At 43.4% G+C, this 14,527-nt stretch overlaps 1 protein-coding gene across 2 annotated transcripts in view; it reads left to right on the top strand.

Annotated features, from left to right (window-relative positions):
• Positions 1 to 14,527, top strand: part of LOC106583180 (SLIT-ROBO Rho GTPase-activating protein 3) — a 102,624-nt gene that overhangs the window by 68,419 nt on the left and 19,678 nt on the right. Inside the window, exons 11-17 of one of the 2 annotated variants that reach the window (XM_014167076.2) lie at positions 2,100 to 2,127; positions 6,084 to 6,186; positions 7,236 to 7,296; positions 9,366 to 9,443; positions 9,724 to 9,858; positions 10,506 to 10,611; positions 12,205 to 12,432. In XM_014167076.2, coding sequence (XP_014022551.1) covers positions 2,100 to 2,127; positions 6,084 to 6,186; positions 7,236 to 7,296; positions 9,366 to 9,443; positions 9,724 to 9,858; positions 10,506 to 10,611; positions 12,205 to 12,432 — 739 coding nt within the window. Of the gene's footprint in view, positions 1 to 2,099; positions 2,128 to 6,083; positions 6,187 to 6,693; positions 6,725 to 7,235; positions 7,297 to 9,365; positions 9,444 to 9,723; positions 9,859 to 10,505; positions 10,612 to 12,204; positions 12,433 to 14,527 lie in introns of both variants that reach the window. The other variant, XM_014167077.2, reaches the window with a different exon arrangement.

Below are 14,527 nucleotides of genomic sequence, written 5' to 3'. Positions count from 1 at the left end.
ATCAGACCTAGCTGTATAGATTACTACAGCACTATGTCAACATGAAACTAGTCAATGTGACTGGGATAGCTACAGATCTTCTGTATTAGATACTTTAGAGAGGTTCACCATGAATATCTCCAGTTAACGCAGGTAGAACTCACAGCTAGTCACACAAAATACACCAGCGTAATGATTCATTGCCTATTGTTAGATTATGGCACTGTATTTGAAATGTAGGTTTAGAATATTGAGACCTCAACTTTACAGGTTTACATAAAGCACTCGGCTCATTGAACAAAAGTACTTCAGTCACCAATTACTGATGTATTCTTGTAGTTACAATGAAACACTTAACCCTTTACACTTATACCAATATACGGGTTGAAAATGGCAGTTTTGGGCACTAATAAGCACCTAAATTGGATGTCAGAGCTCTGACTGCGCTTCACAGCGCTGTATGGGTTTTGACTGACAGCCGTTCTGAACACCACGTGCGACAAGAAGCTGCACCAATCTCTCCCGGTAATTGGGCTACTTTTGCAATTTTTTTGTTGTTAGAGTGAGGGAAATGCTATAAATGAAGATGACTTGATATATTTTAAAAGATGAGATGTTGAGGATTATAATAAATACCACTTTGATGTAATAAAGCAAGCCAAACACAAAGTGCACTTAATGTTTATTCAACTAGGCAAGTCAGTTAAGAACAAATTCTTATTTACAATGACTGCCTACTTGTAAAGCCCTCCCGGCCAAACCCTCCCCTAACCCGGACGATGCTGGGCCAATCATAAAACTCATGTCCTATACAGGGTCAACGTTTATGATCACTAAGTTTGATGTACAGTTACAAGATGACATGACGTCATACCCTGGGTTGTTCTGAACACAATGAGCTAATGTTTGTTTATTCTTGAAGAGAATCTGCTGCAGCACACGAACCTGAATGCACACATGACTCCTTTCTATGCCCACCAACATTACCATCTGTTTCTCTGAACTGCCTTGTGAAAGCCTAACACTGTAAGATCATGTTTTATAACTTCGCTAGTCATGTTGGAAATAGAACAAGCTTTCAAATCATGCTCATCTGACCCAGATTGCGATTTATATTGGACAGTTTTGGGATTGCGTAAAGAACATCTTATATATACATATGTACAAAATGACCAACTGGAGACCTGGATGGCAGGACAAATCAACATAACATTAAGATAGGGCATCTGTACTGCCAACATTATGTATAGAGAAATGGGTCATTCATCACTATAGTCTCTCATTCAATTCTCAATGGATTCTATATAAAAGACAAAGGGCTTTTCTCTACCCTAGCTAATAAACCCTTGATTAACTATTGGCTTTGAAATGAGTTCATAGATGCAGCAGTTAGAGCTGTGGTTAGTGGGAGAGCCCTTCTGATGGATACGGATTACAGTCATAACAATTAACTGACTTCTTCACTGCCTAACCTACACTCAATGTCTTGTGTTTACCTGATATTAGAAAAGGTTTATTGTGTGTGTGTGTGTGTGTGTGTGTGTGTGTGTGTGTGTGTGTGTGTGTGTGTGTGTGTGTGTGTGTGTGTGTGTGTGTGTGTGTGTGTGTGTGTGTGTGTGTGTGTGTGTGTGTGTGTGTGAGAGAGAGAGGTGCTGTCTGTGTGTGTGTGTTTTTGGTGAAAGTTTGAAAGAAAGTGAAACTATTTGAATATTTGGGTTTGGTGTTTTTGCTTGCACATGTGTCTCTGTGTGTGTTGAGACATGCACAGGGCTTTGGGACAAAGGGCTCAGTGAGCTGGCACTGACATTGCACAGTGTCACCAGTGTGAGATGACCCCCCCTGTACCCCCAGTCTTCCCCCTCCCACCCAGAGCCCTTTTCTTCCCTCGGGCAGCGGGCCTGCACCACACAGGGTCCTCTCTGAGGTTTCTACGGCGACAGCTCAATGCCTTTGTCTCAGGGATGCTGTTGTTGCTAGACCATTCAGCTCTCCCTCAATAGCTTTGACTATTCCCATGAAATCCTTCACTGAGCCCTGGTAGAGGAGCAGGAGTTAGCCTGCGCACTGTGCATAACATGCCCTCATATTCTTAATGACATTTCTCTCTTCTGTGTTTGCAGGAGAAAGGGCTGAATGTGGGACTACGAGGTAAGATGTCTTAAGATAACTAAACCATTTCAAATCCCCTGCCTTTGTTCCAAGACGCCTTTTCAACTGAACTTATAGAAATTGGATTTAACATGCACAGTCATTGGGTAGAGTAATAATGATTATTGTATGATGTATATAAAAATCTAACTGTAAAATATACACAGTCCTACACAATCAAGTCTGCAGCCAAATAAACAAAGTCCCTAATGAATGATAACCTAAGTCTATGTATGTATCCAAAGATCATGGTGCATATTTAAGGTTATTTGATGTCAGTGGGTGTCTGATACTTCTCAGATAGAGTTCAGTGTGTCAAATTGGAGGGCCTGTTGTCCGGAACTCTGGCAGTCTCTATGGGGGTGCCACAGGGTTCAATTCTCGGGTTGACTCTTTTCTCTGTATACATCAATGATGTCGCTCTTGCTGCTGGTGATTCTCTGATCCACCTGTACGCAGACGACACCATTCTGTATACTTCTGGCCCTTTTTTGGACACTGTGTTATCAATCCTCCAGATGAGCTTCAATGCCATACAACACTCCTTTCGTGGCCTCCAACTGCTCTTAAATGCAAGTAAAACTAAATGCATGCTCTTCAACCGATCGCTGCCCGCACCTGCCCGCCCGTCTAGCATCACTACTTTGGACGGTTCTGACTTAGAATATGTGTACAACTACAAATACCTAGGTGTCTGGTTAGACTGTAAACTCTCCTTCCAGACTCACATTAACCATCTCCAATCCAAAATTAAATCTAGAATTAGCTTCCTATTTCGCAACAAAGCATCCTTCACTCATGCTGCCAAACATACCCTCGTAAAACTGACTATCCTACCGATCCTTGACTTCGGCGATGTCATTTACAAAATAGCCTCCAGCACTCTACTCAGCAAATTGTATGTAGTCTATCACAGTACCATCCGTTTTGTCACCAAAGCCCCATATAGTACCCAACACTGCGAACTGTATGCTCTCGTTGGCTGGCCTTCGCTTCATATTCGTCGCCAAACCAATTGGCTCCAGGTCATCTATAAGTCTTTGCTAGGTAAAGCCCCGCCTTATCTCAGCTCACTGGTCACCATAGCAGCACCCACCCATAGCACGCTCTCCAGCAGGTATATTTCACTGGTCATCCCCAAAGCCAACTCCTCCTTTGGCTGCCTTTCCTTCCAGTTCTCTGCTGCCAATGACTGGAACGAATTGCAAAAATCACTGAAGCTGGAGTCTTACATCTCCCTCACTAACTTTAAGCATCAGCTGTCAGAGCAGCTTACCGATCATTGCAACTGTACACACCCCATCTGTAAATAGCCCACCCAACTACCTCATCCCCATATTGTTATTTATTTTTTGCTCTTTTGCACCCCAGTATCTCTACTTGCACATTCATCTTCTGCACATCTATCACTCCAGTGTTAATGCTAAATTGTAATTATTTCGCCACAATGGCCTATTTATTGCCTTACCTCCCTAATCTTACTACATTTGCACACCCTTTATATAGATTTTTCTGTTGTGTTATTGACTGTACATTTATCCCACGTGTAACTCTGTGTTGTTTGTGTCACACTGCTTTGCTTTATCTTGGCCAGGTCGCAGTTGTAAATGAGAACTTGTTCTCAACTGGCCTACCTGGTTAAATAAAGTTGAAATTAATAAAAATGTAAATAAAAAACAAAGGAACAAGCTACTGCAGGTCATACAGGATGGAGTTCTCAGAGCATCTTGTTCACATACAACCATTATTTTCTGCTCCATTTACCTTATTGCCAGGAGTTAATACATTTTACATTTTAGTAATTTAATTAATGGGTACATATCATTCATTTATAAGTCACAAAATGGATGTAACAAGTACAGATTGAGTTATTCAGAACGGGGCTGACTCCAACAACAAATACAAGCATTGCACCCTATGCAAGTTAGTTACGGTACATTGAATATTGAGCGATGGATACATTTCATATATTTTTTTAACATTTTTTCTTCTGTACTGGTCCCCCATGGGAATCGAACCCACAACCCTGGCGTTGCAAACACCATGCTCTACCAACTGAGCCACACGGGACCATACAAACCTACACATCATGTGATGCAAAGCCACAATGAGCAGAATGGTTGAGTTCCGTCTGGATGGCAGAGAGGAGTGTGTCACTGCTCTCTGTCTCTGGGAAGGGCTCCAGGACTGCAGTGCAGATGGAGCAGGCATGCTGTTAGTATGTGTGCTGTTAGTGTGTGTGCGCGCACGTGTGTGTGTGATATTAATGAAGTAAATTCCTAGGTGTATTTTAATGTTTTGTTTGGATAAGACTTAAATATCTTTTAGGAATGCTACTTTGGTTGAGGCTGACGACTCTTCCACTGCTCTGTCGATCGCTACAATCTTTAGTCTGAGATTGCCATTGAAGTCGTTTGTGGCGATAAGGGGCATTGTACAAAACAAAGTAATCAGCGATTGGATCATCTCTAGCCAATCAGAGCATCAATGTCAATCACCGCCGCTTCACCCACGTGTGTTCTGGCTCTGACCCAACCCAAAGTTTCTGGACCAATCAGACGGCCCCAAATGTGTTCGTATTCGGTGAAGGGTCGGGGAGGTACTCAGATCCAGACTCATTGTGGAGAAGAAACTAACGTCCGTGGGCGTGGCGTAGCATTTGGCCATAGCAAGGAGTCTGGGTAGCCAGGCAAACTTTAGTTTGCCCTGTCCATGACCGGCCTTGCCGAAGTACCATCGGTCTGCTAACCACACTGTACTGAGTGTACAAACCATTAGGAACACCTGCTCTTTCCATGACATAGACTGACCTGGTTAATCCAGGTGAAAGCTATGATCCCTTATTGATATCACCTGATAAATTCACTTCAATCAGTGTAGATGAAGGGGAGGAGACAGGTTAAAGAAGGATTTTTAAATCTTGAGACATTTGAGACATGGATTGTGTATGTGTGCTATTTAGAGGGTGAATGGGCAAGACAAAATATTTAAGTGCCTTTGAACAGGGTATGGTAGTAGGTGACAGGCCCACCAGTTTGTTTCAAGAACTGCAACGCTGCTGGGTTTTTCACGCTTCAGTTTCCCGTGTGTATCAAGAATGGTCCACCACCCAAAGGACATCCAGCCAACTTCACACAACTGTGGGAAGCATTGGAGTCAACATGGGCCAGCATCCCTGTGGAGGGCTTTCGACACCTTGAAGTCCATTCCCCGACGATTTGAGGCTGTTCTGAGGGCAAAAGAGGGGGTGCAAATAAATATTAGGAAGGTGTTCCCAATGTTTGGTACACTCAGTGTATATGTGAGGGGTAACCTGAACTATCAGCAGGTGTACTTGATTTTATAAGCTCTGATTTAATAATGTTTACATTCAGCTATATATTGGGAATCATTAACCTCTCTTATGTTTTGGTCCCGTGTGGCTCAGTTGGTAGAGCATGGTATTTGCAACGCCAGGGTTGTGGGTTCGTTTCCCACGGGGGACCAGTATGGAAAAAAAATGTATGCAATGTATGCATTCACTACTGTAAGTCGCTCTGGATAAGAGCGTCTGCTAAATGACTAAAATGTAAAAATATAATGTTTTCAATAAGTCAGTCAGAGTGGGTTTTATGAAGGGGCCCCCAGCCCTCGAGACACTCAGGGACCCAACACTCCCAGCAGCCCAGCCTAGTGCTGCCTAAGGGTTAATTACAGGGCAGAGCCATCAGGTTTAAATAACACACACCAGTAAGTGATAAAACGTCTCGTTTTGGTCGATTTTTCAAGATTTGGATATGGATCACTTCCTCCTGCACATAAAAAAAAAAAAATAGAGCAGAGGGGGATATTTGGGAAGGTGGAAGTCAGGACTATTGAGAGATGTTTTCATAACTGCATTTCAGCCTTGCGTGTTCGTTCAACTGTTTCACAGCATATGGTGTTTTTGTTCCCTTCCTCACCCGTCATCTCCCCAGGCCCCCCACTCTACCCCCTAAACCACAGAAAATGCGGAAGCCTAGGCCGCGCTCCATCTATAACCATAAACTGTTTAACGGCAATATGGAGACCTTCATCAAGGTACCCACCCATGGCTGGGGTGTGTGAATTAGTGCCCTCTGTGGGGCTGGAGGGAGAGGGCAGCTAGGGTCCTCCTTTCTCTCCCTTGCTCTCTCCTCCTGCTCACTGCTCAACCTCATCCTGTAACCACTGTCTTTAACCTCCTCTTCCTCTCTTCCCATGGCTCTGACGATGCACACAGACAGGGTGAAGGAGGATTAGTGTCTCCCTATCCTTTTAGATGTAGTAGTAGCACAGACCTCTAACCTCGGCTAATCCTCAGACGTGAGGATACCGTGTCTCATAGTCCCCATAGTGGCTCTGTAGAAAGCCCTGTGCTAGTTGGTTCTGTCCCTCACTGCACCCCGTCTCACTGCATCTCAAGCCATCCCAGCGGCCCCTGACCTGTGCTTATCCTCCAGGCCTCCGGGGGGGGCTCTTTCTGTCTGTCATCTGTGCTTCTCTAACTGTGTTGCCTCTCTGCCTCCTTCCCTCTGCACCTCCTTGCTGCGTTACTTTCTGCCCCAGGGGAAGACGGAATGCCCATACCCGCAATCAGGTACTATCAGTGGGGAGTGGTAGGATGGGAGGTAGCGCGCATGGCACGGTGCTGTAGAGTGGGGCCACCTGAAAACTATTACACTAATAGTTCTACATGCTGATTTCTGCCTTCTGCTCCACACGCAGTCGTACTAATGAGCTCCAATAGCATGTCACTGCTACTCCACTTGTTTCATGACTGTTTGCTTGCTGTAATGAGGGGCTGTGAATAGCAATGGTTTATATCTGTCACTTTAATGGTGCTCATATGAATGTTGGTGGACACTGCTGTTTATGAAGCCATCAAGAAGAGGCATTTATTTCCTTATGGCGGGGTGCAGGGCAGGCCTAGAATACTCTGTGCTCTGATTAATAGAATACACAGTATGCTGAAATGTATTTTATTATACATAAACAACAGAATCTTTCAATATGGACAGTATAGTATTTGTGGTTAATCATTTTCTTGTCACCTTATTAGTGTCAGTCATCCATGCTTTACTCTCACTATTGCCATGATTTACTCTCAGGATTCAGGTCAACCTATTCCTCTTGTGGTTGAGAGCTGTATTCGCCACATCAATTTGTATGGTAAGTCTACTAAAATGACACCTTTACTGTATTGACTGTATAGAAGGGTATTCAAAACACCAGTAGAAAGCTATGAACTCCACTGTGAACATAACAGATGATATATCCTACTACTTTCCACATTGTATACTAATAGTGAAGACATCAAAACTAGGAAATAGCACATATGCAATCATGTAGTAACCAAAAAAGTGTTAAACAAATCAAAATATTTTTTATATTTTATGTTTTCAAAGTAGCCACCTTTTGCCTTGATGACAGCTTTGCACGTTTTACATTCTCTCAACCAGCTTCATGAGGTAGTCACCTGGAATGCATTTCAATTAACATGTGTGCCTTGTTAAAAGTTAATTTGTGGAATTTTTTCCTCCTTAATGCATTTGAGCCAATCAGTTGTGTTGTGACAAGGTAAGGGTGGTATACAGAAGATAGCCCTATTTGGTAAAAGACCATATGTCAAGAACCGCTCAAATAAGCAAAGAGAAATGACATGTCTTCAAGACATGAAGGTCAGTCAATCTGGAAAATGTCAAGAACTTTGAAAGTTTCTTCAAGTGCAGTCGCAAAAACCATCAAGCGCTATGATGAAACTGGCTCTCATGAGGACCGCAACTGGAAAGGAAGACCCAGAGTTACCACTGCTGCAGAGGATAAGTTCATTCGAGTTACCAGCCTCAGATGGCAGCCCAAATAAATGCTTCACAGAGTTCAAGTAACAGACACATCTCAACATCAACTGTTCAGAGGAGACCACCATAATCAGGCCTTCATGGTCGAATTGCTGCAAAGAAACCACTACTAAAGGACACCAATAAGAAGAAGAGACCTGCGTGGGCCAAGAGACATAAGCAATGGACATTAGACCGGTGGAAATCTGTCATTTGGTCTGATGAGTCCAAATTTGAGATTTTTGGTTCCAACCCCTGTGTCTGTGAGATGCAGAGTAGGTGAATGGATGATCTCCGTATGTGTGGTTCCCACCATGAAGCATGGGGGAGGAGGTGGGATGGTGTTGGGGGTGCTTTGCTCGTGACACTGTGATTTATTTAGAATTCAAGGCACACTTAACCAGCATGGCTACCACAGTATTCTGCAGTGATACGCCATCCCATGTGGTTTACGCTTAGTGGGACTATCATTTGTTTTTCAACAGGACAATGACCCAAAACACACCTCCAGGCTGTGTAAGGGCTATTTGGTGATGGAGTGTTGCATCAGATGACCTGGCCTCCACAATCACCCGACCTCAACCCAATTGAGATGGTTTGGGATGAGTTGGACCGCAGAGTGAAGGAAAAGCAGCCAACAAGTGCTCAGCATATGTGGGAATTTCTTCAAGGCTGTTGGAAAAGCATTCCAGGTGAAGCTGGTTGAGAGAATGCCAAGAGTGGGCAATGCTGTCATCAAGGCAAAGGGTGGCTACTTTGAAGAACCTAAAATCTTAACACTTTTGGTTACTACATGATTCCATATGTGTTATTTCATAGTTTTGATATCTTCACTATTATTTTTACAATGTAGAAAGTAGTAAAAATAAAGAAAAACCCTGTAGGTCTATCCAAACTTTTGACTGGTACTATACCTGCTATGATTTAACACCTCAGCCCCTAGTGAATAACGTGACAGGAGCATGGTAACACATCACGTGGCAGCACATCACGCATAGGGACTGACAGGTCCCTTGGTCTTTGTTTACTAATCACTTCAACCTTCCCTCCTCATATCTTCATCCTTCTGTCCACCTCCACATCTGACTCCAGCCAGAGTGGTGTAGCCTCAAAGCCTGTACCCCCCCTCCTGACCCCTCCTTCCCCTACCCCCCGAGACCTAATGAAACCCCCACAAACTGATTAGGGGTTCTCTAACAGAAACCATATGCAGCAGACCAACCAAGGGGCCCTCACCTGGAAGAAGAAACAACATGTCCCTTTATGACAAGATTACATTTCCTGCTCTCTGTTGTGTGTTTGCAGTTGGTCTTTCATGTAGTCGGCCGTCTGGGTGTGGGGATAATGGTGGGCTCAGGCTCAGCCTTGGACTCAGTATGATGTTTCTATGTGTTGTTGCAGGGCTCCAGCAGCAGGGCATATTCCGTGTGCCTGGTTCCCAGGTGGAGGTTAATGATATTAAAAACTCATTTGAGAGAGGTAGGTCCCTGGCGAGACTGGGGGTAAATGGTGATAGATTAGCTTTTAGTTTTTCCTCTACAGCTCAGGATCAATAACACCACAAACCCATTGAACTAAAGACATACAGTAGATTTCTTCACATTATTTTCTACATGTAACAAGTAAGAATTTGTAAGCCCACTTTAATAAAAATGATGTACAGTAATGAAGTATTTATTGGTTAATCTTTTTAGTGATTCAGTTCTGTTGCAGTGGTCAGATACTCCAAAATAATAACTCTACTCTATTGTTTTACTAGGTGAAGACCCATTGATTGAAGACCAGAATGAACATGACATCAACTCAGTGGCAGGGGTCCTCAAGCTGTACTTCAGGGGCCTGGAGAACCCTCTGTTCCCCAAGGAACGCTTCCTGGATCTCATGTCTACTATAAGTGAGTACACTCTACACTGTTGATCAATGTAGTAAATGTGTTGAGGGTAACTGAAATTATACCATATTCCTACCCATCTGGGTGGTGAAATAACACAATTGGGGCTACGATACAGTGGATTATTCACACACTATCTAGTAGAGATAGAATCAGAATAGAAGAGAGAAAAGTCACCCTCCTGGTCCACAGATACATCATCACTCCCCAACCTCTACACCCTGCACACACTGCTTTATGGTATAGCAGGGTAGGGTCGAAAGGCACGCAGTGGAACACATGGAAACAATCTCAACACCATGGCTGTCTGCCTGCCTGTGATTCAATAGAAACCCAATAGGAAGGGAGGAGAGAGGGGACCACATCAGTCTACTAACTCAGCACAGCTTTGCAGTGTTTTCCCCTGCTCCAGATAGCCCAGTCACTCAAATCACCATATCCTCTGATTTAAATGAGGGGTTATCTATTAATAATAGGAGTGTTTGTGTTGTCATTACTGTACCCTTAGTATGACTGCCAGCCTGATAAAGTCTGCTCATTCTGTATATTCAATAGATCATGGTGTTGTTATGGAGCATCATGTCTTTATTTTCCCTCCCATTAATCTCAGTGCCAGGTGGTGTTATGACTCTGGCCTTCTTCTGTTTCAGAACTGGAGTCTGGAGCTGAGAGAGCGCATCACGTCCAGCAGATTGTTGTGACTCTTCCTCGCACCGTCATCATCGTCATGAGATACCTGTTCGCTTTCCTCAATCAGTAAGTTGGCCACATTGACATAACAACTCACATATCACAGTCCTCTGTTGTTGAATAGAGTTGTCCCTATACCAGAGAACCTATACACTAAGGGCATACAGTATAACAGGATGAAGTAAAGGTCTGAAATTATAACTTTTATACACATTTCGGAGTATTTGGGGAATTGAAAAATCCCTGTACTGCACTAAATCAACAAAACTAGTGAGTCTCTGCTGCAGTATTCAGAGAGGAAAATACATTGATTTCCAGAGTTATTGAACAGCCCTACTGTTCACCTGCTATTTATTACCGCGTCTGCCAGCAGAGCTTTAGAAGTTATTTACGGGCCTGCTCAGAAACAGATCCATCAACCCAGTAATATACCTGTCCTGTTTTATTGGGCTGTTATTGATGCTCCCTTTGCTTGGTTCCACTGCAGAACAAAACGTTTGATTCCACATTCTGACTTTTACCTCTGTGTTTTATGCCCCCCTCAGACAGAGTTAGGCTCTGGGCCAGTTGTAGTTCTTTACTGCTCCAGCTCCACACCAAAGCTCCACACCACTCTGTTCTGATTATGAGCCCCCCTTAAAGCAGATGGGTGTGAGGATAGGCCGTTTGCCTGACTAGGCTGCTGCTGGAAGGGAGGATGGGCTTACTGCCCCCTAAACCAGGATGGCTTATTAATAGGCCTGTTAAACTGTGAAGTTTTAAAGGCAGGCTTGTTAAGGTTGGATGGGTGTGGGAATCTAAGCTAAACAGGGAGACTGAGGAATGTGCTAGCTAAGTTGGGATGTTGGGGGTTAATGTAACTAAAGGTAGGGGGTTTAAGGATTTTCTTATACTGAGATGTGGTGGAGGGCCAAAATGGATCTCAACTCATGTAGTAAAGGACATGTTGCTACTTCAGTGAAGTTGTAGATCTCAACTCACTGTAGAGTCTACAGTTACAGCCATACTCAACCCTCTTTATATTAGAGGTAATCAAATGGCTACCCGGACAAATGGCTACCCGGACAAATGCCCCCCCCCCAACCCCTCTTTTTACGCTGCTGCTACTCTCTGTTTATCATATATGCATAGTCACTTTCACTATACATACATACTACCTCAATTGGGCCGACCAACCAGTGCTCCCGCACATTGGCTAACCGGGCTATCTGCATTGTGTCACGCCACCCGCCAACCCCTCTTTTACGCTACTGCTACTCTCTGTTCAATCTTTTATATACATAGTCACTTTAACTATATCTACATGTACATACTACCTCAATCAGCCTGACTAACCGGTGTCTGTACGTAGCCTCGCTATTTTTATAGACTCGCTACTATATATAGCCTGTCTTTTTACTGTTGTTTTATTTCTTTACTTACCTATTGTTCACCTAATACCTTTTTTGCACTATTGGTTAGAGCCTGTAAGTTAGCATTTCACTGTTGTATTCGGCGCACGTGACAAATAAACTTTGATTTGATTTGGGAAACAGATAGGCCTCACTTTTATTGGCAAACGCAGGTCTTTGAGTATGTTTTAATGGATCCACCCATCAATTCACCTCATAATGTAAATATGAAGTTCATTGGTTCATCTCTCTCTCTCTTCCCCTCCAGTCTATCCCAGTACAGTGATGAGAACATGATGGATCCCTATAACCTGGCCATCTGCTTCGGCCCCACCCTGATGCCCATCCCCGACGGACAGGACCCTGTAGCCATCCAGGCACATGTCAATGAGGTCATCAAGACCATCATCATCCACAACGAGGTCATCTTTCCCAGCCACCGTGAGCTGGACGGGCCAGTCTATGAGAAGTGCATGACTGGAGGAGAGGAGTACTGGTGAGAAGTAGCTAGACCTGGGAGGTCACCATCTTTAAGACAAGCACTGAAGACATACCGTATGGCTAAGGCTAAAGCAGTAATACTGTTACTTGTGTAACCCTGGGTTTAGCACCAGTACAGTTAGACTGTTCTTCTGGCCTCTCCAGCATATGGCATGGTCACTCACAGACTACATTACCATCCTGCTTGATAATGTGGTGAGAAGAGCAGAATTTGGAGTGTGTAGTAGAGATGAGGATGCTAGGCTCATTTATGTAAAGCATGAGTGCAATTCCTATGGGGGTGGTATTTTCTTAAGCACATGCTTTTATAGACAGTGCTTGGATATAATACCTAAGATAATTCATTTTATCTAGTTGCTAGAAATGTAGAATGGTATTTAGTTAAAGAGCAGGTCTGCATGGAAGGATACATTATGTAACTGTACAAATGGCCTTTTCTCGTTGTTGCGTTTTATCCCAATATTCATGATACAGATACTCTAAAGTTCATGTAGAAATAATTATTCAAATCAAAATCAAATCAAAGTACATTTGTTATGTGCACAGGATACAACAGGTTTAAACAGTGCAGTGAAATGCTTACTTGCAGGCTCTTTCTCAGCAATGCTATATTCAATATCAAGGTAAAGAAATAGAAAAGTGTCAAATCCAGAATAGATTATTTTAAAAAGAGCTCCGAATTAATACTAAATCAGGGAAAATAAGAACACACAAGAAATAATATAGACCGGAGAATGCAAGGCCAGGACCATAGCAATGGGCAGGGATACTGGTGATAGTTGAGGTAGATACTGTACAGTGCATTCACAAAGTATTCAGACTCCTTGATTTTTTTCCCACATTTTGTTACTTTACAGCCTTATTCTAAAATGTATACAATTTTTTTTCCCCTTATCAATCTACACACAGTATCCAATAATGACAAAGCAAAAACAGTTGTTTTTTTGTGTGCAAATTTATAAAAAATAAATAACTGAAATATCACATTTACATAAGTATTCAGACCCTTTACTCAGTACTTTGTTGAAGCACCTTTGGCAGCGATTACAGCCTTCGAGTGCCAGGTTTCCTCCAGACGTGACGTTTGGCATTCAGGCTAAAGAGTTCAATCTTGGTTTCATCAGACCAGAGAATCTTGTTTTTCATGGTCTGAGAGTCTTTTAAGGTCCCTTTTGGCAAACTCCAAGCGGGCTGTCATGTGCCTTTTACTGAGGAGTGGCTTCCGTCTGCCCACTCGACCATAAAGGCCTGATTGGTTGGTGAAGTGCTGCAGAGATGGTTGTCCTTCTGAAAGGTTCTCCCATCTCCACAGGCCAAGGCCCTTCTCCCCTGATTGCTCAGTTTGGCCGGGCAGCCAGCTCTAGGAAGAGTCTTGGTGGTTCCAAACTTCTTCCATTTAAGAATGATGGAGGCCACCGTGTTCTTGGGGACCTTCAATGCTGCAGACATTTTTTGGTACCCTTCCCCAGATCTGTACCTCGACTGTCTCAAATCAAATAACATTTTATTAGTCACATGTGCCGAATACAAAAGGTGTAGACCTTACAGTGAAATGCTTATTTAAAAATATGGATAAGAATAAGAGATAAAAGTAACAAGTAATTAAAGAGCAGCAGTAAAATAACAATAGCGAGACTATATACAGGCGGGTACCGATACAGAGTCAATGTGCGGGGGCACCGGTTAGTTGAGGTAATATGTACATGTAGGTAGAGTTATTAAAGCGACTATGCATAGATTATAACAGAGAGTAGTAGTGGTGTAAAAAGGGGGGGGGGAGGGCACTGCAAATAGTCTGGGTAGCCATTTGACTAGATGTTCATGAGTCTTATGGCTTCGGGGTAGAAGCTGTTTAGAAGCCTCTTGGACCTAGACTTGGCGCTCCTGTACTGCTTGCCGTGCGGTAGCAGAGAGAACATTCTATGACTACGGTGGCTGGAGTCTTAGACAATTTCTAGGGCCTTCCTCTGACACCGCCTGGTATAGAGGTCCTGGATGGCAGGAAGCTTGGTCCCAGTGATGTACTGGGCCATTCGCACTACCCTCTGTAGTGCCTTGCGGTCGGAGGCCGAGCAGTTGCCATACCAGGC

Source organism: Salmo salar, chromosome ssa22 (assembly GCF_905237065.1).
Source record: "Salmo salar chromosome ssa22, Ssal_v3.1, whole genome shotgun sequence".
In the NCBI taxonomy this organism is placed as follows: Eukaryota; Metazoa; Chordata; class Actinopteri; order Salmoniformes; family Salmonidae; genus Salmo; species Salmo salar.
The sequence above is the reverse complement of the archived record's forward strand: the minus strand, read 5'-3'. Positions and strand labels throughout refer to the sequence as shown.